This window comes from Crocuta crocuta, unplaced genomic scaffold (genome assembly GCF_008692635.1).
Source record: "Crocuta crocuta isolate KB4526 unplaced genomic scaffold, BGI_CrCroc_1.0 scaffold750, whole genome shotgun sequence".
NCBI classification, from domain to species: Eukaryota; Metazoa; Chordata; class Mammalia; order Carnivora; family Hyaenidae; genus Crocuta; species Crocuta crocuta.
Window position 1 is genome coordinate 772,399 of NW_027529191.1, and position 10,928 is coordinate 783,326.

General features: G+C 51.6%; 1 protein-coding gene across 1 annotated transcript in view; it reads left to right on the top strand.

Annotated features, from left to right (window-relative positions):
• Positions 1-10,928, top strand: part of SNTG2 (syntrophin gamma 2) — a 114,005-nt gene that overhangs the window by 36,899 nt on the left and 66,178 nt on the right. The window contains 1 exon segment of the mRNA XM_077758297.1: positions 3,746-3,837. Coding sequence (XP_077614423.1) covers positions 3,746-3,837 — 92 coding nt within the window.

The window sequence follows — 10,928 nt, forward strand, 5'->3', positions numbered from 1 at the left end:
GTGTGAGGACTCCGTGCCCTGAGGACACTGTCCACCTTGAACAGCTAACCAGGGTATCAGGAGATGAATGGCCAGTAAGATGAGTCAACAGGCTTCTATTTTTTTGCAGAAGTTTACACTCTTAGTATTTTTTAAAGATATAAGTCATTTGAGGGTGTTATGCTGAGTGAAATAAGTCAGGCAGAGAAGGACAGATACCATATGTTTGCACGTATAGGAGGATTAGGGGGAGAAGAAGGGGAAAAATGGTGGGGGAGGGAGGGAGGCAAACCATGAGAGACTCNCAAGCAGGGGAGGGGAAGAGAGAGAGGGACAGAGGATCTGAAGTGGCTTCTGAGCTGTCAGCACAGACCCCTACGTGGGGCCTGAACTCGGACACATGAGATCATGACCTGAGCTGAAGTCAGACGCTTAACCGACCGAGCCCCGAGATCCACTATTGAAAATGATTGCCTACTCGAGTGGTTTGTGATGTTTCCACGGTGCCATGCAGCCCTCAGCGCCCAGTCCCAGAGCGCTTCCGTCACAGCAGTGAGGCCGCAGCCCCCGGCCCGGCCCGAGGGCCCCCCTCCCGTGTCTGGGCCCTGCAGCTCCACCCGCCCCATGAGGACGAATCCGCACACGGTGTGGCCTCTGCGTCCACGTGCCTCACCTCATGTCCTGTCCTCCAGGCTCGCGCAGGCTGTAACAGGTGTCAGCCCTCCCGTCTGTGCTGTTCTGAGGTCCCACACTGTGACCCTCGCCCCGTCAGCAGCGGGGGGCAGGGGGCTCCACCTCAGAGCTGCTGTGAACAATGCTGACAGGAGCCTTCAGCACAGCGCTCGTTCTCGGGGCTTCAGCTGCACGGGGATGCTGTGTCCTGTGGTCACACCGTGTGAAACCCTGGGGTACCTTCTCGGAAGGTGCCCCGCATTATGCCCCACCAGCCCTGCATAAGGGAGGCCAGTGTAACGTCCTAGGTGAGAGTTCATTTTGTAGCCTAGAAATTTCTATAAATATTTTCTGCGAATTCTTTTTGTTGTATATTTTCTTTTCTTAATTTTTTTAAGTGTTTGTTTATTTTTGAGAGAGAAACAGAGTGCAAGCAGGGGAGGGACAGAGAGAGAGAGAGAGGGAAACACAGAGTCCGAAGCAGCTCCAGGCTCTGAGCTGTCAGCACAGAGCCCAATGTGGGGCTTGAATGAACTGTGAGATCATGACCTGAGCCAAAGTCAGATGCTCAACCGACTGAGCCCCCAGGTGCCCTTGTTGTATATTTTCTAATGTTGAATTGTGACACCAAGTTTATTTTTATCATTAGTATTTACTGACAGCAACTGGTCTTTTTTTAAACAATGGGTTTCACTGGTGATAAACAAATGTATCACAGCTGTTCGGGTTTCTGTTTTGGGGTATATATGATGAAAACATACCCATTTCTCAGAAGTCAGAAACCTACAGCCGACAAATGACTGTCAGGTTAACTCACTTGTGTGTGTTCACCCGGCATTTCTCCCTCGGAACCATCAGCCACATGTCCCCTCTGGCCACAGCGCTGTCCTGGGGAGGTTGGAGGGTCAGGAAGTTGGGGAGGCGTGGAGTCACTGTGAGGCAACCCAGAGCCGGGGGGGAGAGGCCAGGAGGCCTGGGTGCTGGCCCCAGGGCAGCCGTGTTCGGGCAGGGACTGGTTCAAACAAGGGAGGGTGCACGGGAGCACCGTCTTTGGGGCCAAGGAGGACAGGGCGCCTTCCCCCGAGTCCTGGGGCGCACACATCGCACACCAGAACGTGGTGTCAGCGGGAATGCCCCATGCTCACAGAGTCCATACAGATGGGGGAGGGCACGGGAGGGGTGTGTTAGCCAGTGACCCAGGAGTCCCAGGGCGACAGGCAGGGGTCGGGATAGATGCAGAGTCCCAAGTGGCCCAGCACACACGTTCCCGTCTGCAGTGAACAAGGCTGGTGGCTTTGGAATGACTGCATATGTGATGTCACCCGATCTTCACTTTAACTTTAGGAAGTCGGTCACGCACCAGGCATCTCAAGTGCGAGTCTTGAGCTGTATCAATCCAGTGTTTGTGATTTCAGCTCCACACACCCCTTTCCTGCAGCTGCCTGGAGTGGGGTGGCGGGGCGTTCACGCCACATCACGCCGTGATGGCTGGCTGCCGTGGCTGTGGCAGATCGCTGTGCCGTCCTCAGCACCCCCTCTTCAGGCACCCAGACAGTCACATGCCAGGACCTGGGATCTGCTCAGGGACCCCTGGGGGCTCCTTAGGGTAAAGCCTGGATGCCTGCTTCTCGTGGCTGGTGCACTTCACGTGGTCAGGTGTTTGTCTCTGCGTGGCCCCACCATAAAAGTTAACAGACTAGAGGTCTGTGTCACACACAGGAGCTGCATGTGATTGTATCATGGCCAAAACTGTTTGGGATCCGGTTGTCAGAATCTCGCATCCGCTTTGACGCTGTTCTCAGACATTGCGAACAGCAGGAAAGCTCTCTCCTTTCCCTCAGAAATTCTCCGTTGGTGTGAAGGTCTGTGAATTCATCTTGGGTTTGTGGAGCCGTTCACAGCTCTGGTCACCCGGCCCGTGGAGGACGGGGACGTACCCCTTTCCCAGACCCAGGTGCTGAGTGTGGCCCGCTGGCCTGAGAGGACTGTGGTCGGCGAGTAACGGGCAGAATCCCTCTGATTTTCTCCCTCTATGAACTGACGGTTGGTAGTAACTCCCACAGAAGTGTGTATTTTGAAGTAGCAGATAAAACATTTACAAGGCATTTGGTTCAGTTCTCAAGAAATTATAAGGATGTTCATGATGGTGTGACCAACACAAGCTCGTCTCTCTGTCCCTGCCCATGGCCACCTCACGCCCCAGACCCACAGGGTGGGGGCCCCGATGCAGGCGGCTGGCAGGTTTGGGCACCGAGCGGCGAGGGAATAGACCTGCTCAGTTCCAGCCATTTATTATCAGGAGCCTCAGATTTTTCTCTATTTCCAGGAAAGTCAGAAACTGGGTTTTTAATGCAATGTCTTGGTTTTTCTCAAGCAAAACTGATCTGTAGGTCAGATTCAACTTTACCTTGCACTTTGGTGTCTCTCCCTAAAGTGATTGATTCCCACCAACTGGCTGCCGCGGTGCCCAGGGCGCCTCCACTCAGAAGGAGGGGGTGGAGGTCGCTTAGCCCCGCCTCTGCTTCCAGAAGAGGAAACCTTAGCTCAGAGTGGCTCCTGGCAGACCCCGGGTGGGGTTCTGCGTTCCCGGCCCCAAACCTCTGCATCCTGCATAGACACGGGCGTTTTGTCTTCAGATCCCCTGTGCAGAAGCGTACCTGGTTTGTCTTTATAGGATCCACTGATGCAGTTTGCAGAGACCAGGAAGTGAGAAAATGTCAAACAAATAAGCAGTCTGAAAATTGAAAACAGAAAGTCAGGAATAGTGTTTCGAAGATTCTGATGTGATCTTGGATCCCAGGTGTGAGACGTCCCCAAGGACCGGGGCTGACATCCCTCTGGTGCCGTGTGGGCGCGGGCTCTGGACCCCTGCGGCACGTTCCCCCGCGAGCTGGGCCGTCCTCCCGCCTTCTGCCCATCTCTGGTTGAGGCCAGATGAGGTGAGGCGGCCCCAGGACAGCAGGGGACGGAGGGCTTCGCGTGCTGGACAGGCCTGTGGTCCTGGGGGGCCTCCCGGCGCCTGGGGAGGACAGGCTGTCTGCCGGGGGACCCCTGCCCGCGCTGTGTCTGAGTGACCGTCTCTGCCCATCTGCAGGGTCCCCAGAGCCATCCGGTGACCGCGGCAGCGGGACCCCCTCTCCTCTGTTCGACAGCGGTCTGCACCTGAACGGCCACCCCAACAGCACAGTAAGTGCGCTTCTCTCACCCTAACCCAGCAGGAATGTCTGTCCCGCGCGCGGCCCAGAATTACAGCATCGCGTGAGGTGACAGGTTCAGCAGGAAGGACGTGCGCAGGACGGAGGACGCCGTTGCTTGCCGTCCCTTCCCCCGCGGGAGGCTCGGCGCCGGAAGTCGGATGCTGTGGCCATGGCCCATCCCAGTGGGCGGGCGGGCTCGGCTCCGAGGCAGGACTCAGCCCTGCTCCCATGGCCTGACCGGCCCCAGGCAGGACGCCCCGCGGGGCCACCTGTGCTGTGCGCGTGCAGGGCGTTTTCCTCAAGCTCCAGATCCCCTGTTCCCCCAAAACCGCAGCAGAGCAGAGCGGGGGGGGGTTGGGGGGGCCCCTGGCAGGGACCCAGACCCTGGGCGGTGGGCCTGCCTCAGCCTCCTTCCAGAGGGTGGAAACTCCACTGGCGTTAGAGCACGTGGATCAGAATCCCGTGGTGGACTGAAAACGTGTTACTGGAAACCGACGCCCCTGCGCTCCTCAGAGGAGCAGCTGCGGGAGCCGAGGGAAAGGGAACATTCAGACAGTAACATTCTTAAAACATCGCTTTTCATTTTTACATTAAAGAAATGTTTATTTATTTATTTTGAAAGAGAGACAGAGAAGGGAAGGGGCAGAGAGAGTGGGGGAGAGAGTCCCAAGCTGGCAGCACCGAGCCCATCCCGGGGCTCGAACCCATGAGCCCTGAGATAATGACCTGGGCTGAAATCAAGAGTCGGAGGCTTAACCGACTGACCCACCCAGGCGCCCCAATCTTCTTTAATATTTTTAAACAGGGTTTATTTTTTTCTTTTTTGATTGACTTCAGCAGAAGATTGTTCATTTGGCTGCTCTTTCCAACTTTTTGTTTCAGAGACCCGCATACTGCCAATTTCTACTCATTTTTGTTACCTCATCCTTTTGATTTTGTTTGCGTTTTTGTGCTTTCTTCTTTCTTACCATCCAGTCTGACAGGCTGTGCCCCATGGGAGTGTGTGGTGACTCCCGACGTGTGCTCGAGCTCGGATTTGATCACGGGCTTTGAATTTCTATTGGTTCCCCCTTTACTGTGTTCCTTTTCTTCTTGACTTTCAAATTATTCTCGTTAAATTTCTCATGTGTTTTCCTTCTAAAATTCTCCTCTGCCCGTTAGAAATGTTTATGCTCCGTTTACATTTACTTAGAGGCAACCCTTGAAATTTTGCCAAATGTATACTTTGTATACACGATAGGAAGACACAGCATCTTGAGCTTCTTCTGGAAGGTGCGAGGACCTTGTAACACCCGAGCTGAGCTCTCTCCGGATTGACCACCGGCTGCAGCTCTGTGTTTCAAGTCATGACGTTTCAGGGTGCTCCGCACGGAAAAGTTTCCAGAGTCCTGTTCTCGCCATGACTTATGCCTCCAGCCTCCTTGTTTTAAAACGGTTATTTTCTCTACACTTGAACATATTTCGAGAGTCTGTGGTCACTACTGTTGACGCCGGGAAGTTTTCTCTCCACGTGGCTGCGGGTCCGCGCTCTTTTTCTGGGCAGCTTACAGACCTCTCTTTGGTCTTTGACGCCCGAGATTTCCAGATCTGAGCCGTCAGCCTTCATCTGCACACGTGGCACCTCTGTCCCCTGGGGTGGTGCTGATGGCGGCACTGTGCCCTGAACCCAACCCCACACCTGCGTGTGCAGGTGCACACGTGTGGGTGTGAGTGTGCTCATGTGGGCATGCATGTGTGTGTGGGTTCTCAGGTGTGCATGTGTGGGTTCACCTGTGTGTAAGTGTGTACGTGCTGGTGCACACATGTCAGTGTGTGTGTGCGCGCATGTGGGCGTGCGTTCTCAGGTGTGCATGTATGGGTGTGGGTTCACCTGCATGTGCGAGTGAGTGTGCAGGTGCACACGTGTGGGTGTATGTGGGCATGTGCGTGCGGGCATGTGAGTGTATGTGGGAGTGCATGGGTGTGCATGTGTGGGTGTGGGTTCACCTGTGTGTGTGCACACGTGAGTGGGTGTACATGGTTGTGTGTGGGTGTGCATGTGTGGGTTCACCTGCGTGTGCATGTGAGTGTGCATGTGTGGGTGTACACATCTGGGTGTGCCTGGGTGTGCATGTGGGTGTGTGTTCTCGGGTGTGCATGTATGGGTGTGGGTTCACCTGTGTGTGAGTGTGTGGGTGTGGGTGCACACACGTGGGTGGGTGTACACTCCTATGGGTGTGCATGGGCATGTGTGTGTATGGGTGTGCATGCATGTGCATGTGTGGATTCACCTGTGTGTGCTGGTGTGCATGTGTGGTTGCACACACGTGGGTGGGTGTACACTCCTGTGGGTGTACGTGGGCATGTGTGTGCAGGCATGTGGGCATGTGTGGGTGTGCATGGGTGTGCATGTGGGTGTGTGTTCTCGGGTGTGTAGGTGTGGGTTCACCTGTGTGTGCATGTGTGGGTGTGTGAGTGCTCATGTGGATATGTGTGTGTGTGCGCAGGCGGCCTAGACACTACCACGCCACAGAGACCAGCCCACAAGAAAAGTTTCAGAAGCCCCCACATCACAGTCACTACAGAGAAGCTGAAGGGAAAATGACACTATAGACAGAGCAGAGTCACCGAGTCTGTCGTTGAGATGAGCGTGAAGCCCACCCTGTGTCAGCGTGATTACGGGGTTTAAAGTGAGGAAGACGAGAGCATCGAGTGTGAGCACTGTTGACAAGGGCCCCTGATGCTGCAGTCAAAATAATTCGTCACCAGACACGTTGCACACCCACCTGAAATTACAAACTGACAGTAGGTTAATTGCACGGTTATGGAAACATCTCTCCTTTATAAAAACCTCTCGGAGCCATGCCGCGAACTCGGAGGTGACATTTCAGTCTGGCTTTTCCACCGCTCGCCCCTCCTTGCTGAATCTCTGACGCTGAGAGAGCAGTGTCTCAAGGTTCTTCATTTTTAGAAGTTCAGATTTAAAATTCCACGCTGGTGTTTGGAGGGGAACCAAAGTGCAGGTGACAGCTTGCTTCATACCCACTGTTGGGTCTTCTGCGTAGGAAAAAGCAGTTTATTCAGAGGATCCTAGTTTTCTTTATCTTTCTCCCCATTGTTTTAGGAGCATATGTGATGTGTGTCTTGCTTGCCACAGAAGGAAGTGTTGATAAAAGTCTTCCATACATTTTGTTCTAGTCAATTTAACTTCTAAAAGCACTAATTTTATGGCACAAGGTCATAATATTCTGGTAAGGGAAGGAGTATTTTCAAAGCCTGTCTCTTTAGAGAGGTGCAAGGATGGCAGGAAGCAACCGGAGGGGACCCATCCGCGCCGTCCCCTCCAGATGCACAGGTTTCATCCTGTGACCCCCTGGGGCCATGAATGTCACATACATTTCACAGACTTAAAGTGTAGGGTAATTGGAACTTTTCCCAGAAACCTCTCTTTCTTAAATCACCTGTAGGCTGTGAGGCCCCACAGCATTCCCACCGACCAAGTCACCCTGCTCCGCCCAGCTGTGGCCCCTCCCCAGGCACCACACGGCCCGGCGTCACTATGTGCGGGACCAGGTCCCGCCCTGCCCCTTACGGCTGCTGCGTCACAGTCTGAGGTCAGATTAGAACATGCACACATACCTCCAGCAGGTTGGTCAAGGTAGAGATTCTAAACGTGTGACCCATAGGCATGTTGGTCTCCTGGGCAGCACACTTATTTTTAATTGAATACTAAGTGGTGAATGTCCCGCCGCTTGCTAGCCTTTGAGTCTTTCCCAGGTTTAATAATTACCTTTATTCCTCAGTATCAGAAAGAAACCCAAGTCCCATCACAGAGCTTCTCTAAGAATAACACTGGTCATCATGGTCCGCCACGGGGAAGTGTATTCTGAAGAGCCACGTAAAATAAAGTTTGGATTTGGTGTCTGTTGGCTGTGGTCTATATAGCTGAAATTCTTCATGTATTTTATTTTTATTTATTTCTGGAAGAGAGAGAGACAGGGTGAGCAGGGGAGGGTCAGAGAGAGGGGGAGACACAGAATCTGAAGCAGGCTCCAGGCTCTGAGCTGTCAGCACAGAGCCAGACGTGTGGCTCGAACCCACAAGCCGTGAGATCATGACCTGAGCTGAAGTCGGACACTCTACCAACTGAGCCACCCAGGTGCCCCTAACTGAAATTCTGCACACCGCCTTCTTGGGAACCTGCAGTGAATGACTGCTTCATAATCACTGGCTCGGTGTTAGGTCAGAAAATCCAATATCTAGAACTTCAATAGTGCCGCCAAACACTTGCTGTCTGTTCTAGTGACTTCGTGGTTAATTTCATTGAAAGGAACGTGGAAGGCAGCTGGCTGCTGTGGACTCTAACCTTGAGCCCCCGATGGGGGCCTCGAGCTGAATGCAGATGGCCCCTGAGCAGGCGAGAAGCATTCTGCTCTGGCATGAAAATGTTGAGAATCATTTTAATTATTTAATTGAAAATATTTCAAATTACAATGAATGTTTCTGTTTTAAAAATTACATTTAGATTATGGATTGAATGACACTTAATCAGCCTACAAACCTGGACATTTTTAAAGACACGTCTCCCCAGTAACAGACAAAGTGCATGGGGCTCAGAGCGTCCTACGTGGCGGGCCTGCCACTCGCGAGTGCAGTTTTCTGACGCGTGTCAGAGCATTTGCAGCACCGGAGTAACGGAGATCGCGCAGCCGTATCTAAGTACCTGTACAGCCTGAGTCTCAGAGGAGGGAACCCAGGAGTTTATCTTTTACAAACTCCCTTTCTGATTTACATGCACCGTGACCTTTTCAAGTCCTCACACGAGACACTGGGTGTGTGAAGTAAGAGAAAGCAGCTGTTGGCACAGCCCCGCCGTCCAGCACGGGCTCTGAGAAGATCCGTGAGCACAGAAAGAACAGGTCCGCACAGTGTGTCTCCTGCAAGACAACCACTGCACTAACCAGAAGAAGCGAGTTTCTTGTTCTCAGGTGCTGGGCAGCCAGCCGTCTGAGCCATGACCGTGAGCCATGACGGAGGGGACACCACACGGTGAGCACCACCTGGGACGAGACAGAGGCAGGGATGTGGGGCTTCTGAATCAGAAGCTGTGGGGCTGGGCAGCAGGGTGCCCAGAAGGAGGTGGCATTGGGAGCTGGAAGTGTGCACATGTAGATTCTCCACAAGTCCTTGGCTGAATGCCGTGGAGAGCGCGGTAGGTGGTAAATATGTGCGTGTGTGTATGTCTGTGCTTCCTTCTCTGATTTTCCTTTAAAGTTAAACTATAGTTCAGAGGACAGAATGATACCCCAGTGACGTGGTGGTGGTGATGTAGATGGACATGAGAGACACGGCAAGAATAGCACCCAGGGTGGGGGCCAGGCACCCTGAGCTGCTCTGCTATAAGATCCTGACACTTGGGAAGTGAGGTGTGGGAAGGAGGATGTATCAGATACAAGGTTTGAAGCAATGCAGTATTGACTCAGAGTCGAAACTGATAAATTAAGAATGTGTATTATGATCCGTATAGCCAATGAGGAGATAAAAAAGAATAATGAAAAAAATTAACTAACCCCTAAAAGAATATGTTCAGTGAAGTAGGAGAAAGCCCAAGAGGAACAAATAACAAATTAGCAATACATAATTAAACCCAGTGACATGAGAATTATATTAAATGTAAACAAACTAAACATTCCAATTAAAACAGAAATTATCAGACTGAATTAGAAAGATCCAATTCTGTTTACCACAGGAAATATTATTTAAATATAAAGATACAGGTAGAGAGTAAAAAGAGTAGAGAATATGTATTTTATAGACAGCAACCAAAAAAGCTGGCTTTGTTAATGTCTGACCAAGTAGTCTTCAAGATAAGGAGTGTCTAAAAAACAAAGAAATGTTTCATTGTGATTAAAGAATCAGTTCATCAGGAAAACATTATAATCCTAAATATGGTATGCACCCAGTAATAGAGCTTCCAAATACATGAACCAAAACCTGATAGAAATGAGAATTGGACAACCCATCATCATATTTGGAGATTTTAATAGTCTTTGTGCAGAAGTTGATACGATGTGTAGACAAAACATCAGTAAAGACAGAAAGGACATAATCAACCTTATGAATCAACTGGAACCTAACTGCCTTTTACAGGGAACACACCGAAAGCCGGCAGGGTGAATATGGAACGTTCACCAAGGTCACATGCAGGGCTGCAAGGCGCTATTTACGACTGTAAACTCAACTATTTTGTAATTGGTGAATTATGTCAAGAAATAATATGTGACCTCCACAGGTTTTCAGAAAATAGAGGAAGATGAAATGTATCCCCCTAATTCTGTGAGGCCAGGATTATAGAGATACCAGAACCTTTCAATGACATTATAAGTAACAGACATAACTGACAGCAACCCTCACGAATGCAGATGCAAAAGTGGTCATCAACAAGTGAAAACATCCAGAGGGAACCGCATGGTGAGCAAGTGAGGTTTGCCCCAGCAGCACAAGCCGCACGGCATGCAAAGACAGGCGTAACTGACCACACAGTCAGTGTGTTTATAATGTCCTCCAACTGGAAGGAGCCAGGACCTCCTTTGGTGAGTGGATGGAAAATGCAGGCACATGCAAGCGGCAGAAGACAACTCACTGATGGAAGTGCATCATCTGGGATACATCTCACACTTTTCCTGCTGAATGAAGCCTTGTGCAGATGCTTCCTGCGTGATCCTATTTGTAGAAGTTCTAAGAGTCAACACTAATGTAGCTGATCTGACAGAAATCAGGTCGCTGACTGCCATGGCTGGAGGGCAGGAATTGCCTACAGCTGCCACAGGGAACTTTATGGGGGACAAGGCTTGTGGGATGTGGATGGGGCAGAATTAGCCTGTGTCGTGATTTAGGTTCTGGTGACTTGGGGTGTATCTGTTTGTCAAAACTGGTCAAACTGTGCTCCTCCATTAGTACATGTTGTAGGTAGCTCAGGCCTCAGTACCGTTCAGTGAAACAGAAGGATGAAGTGCAAGGCCCACAGCCCCCCAGTGAGGTCCACAGCCCCCCAGCGAGGCCTACAGCCCCCCGCCAGGGCCCACAGCCCCCCAGTGAGGT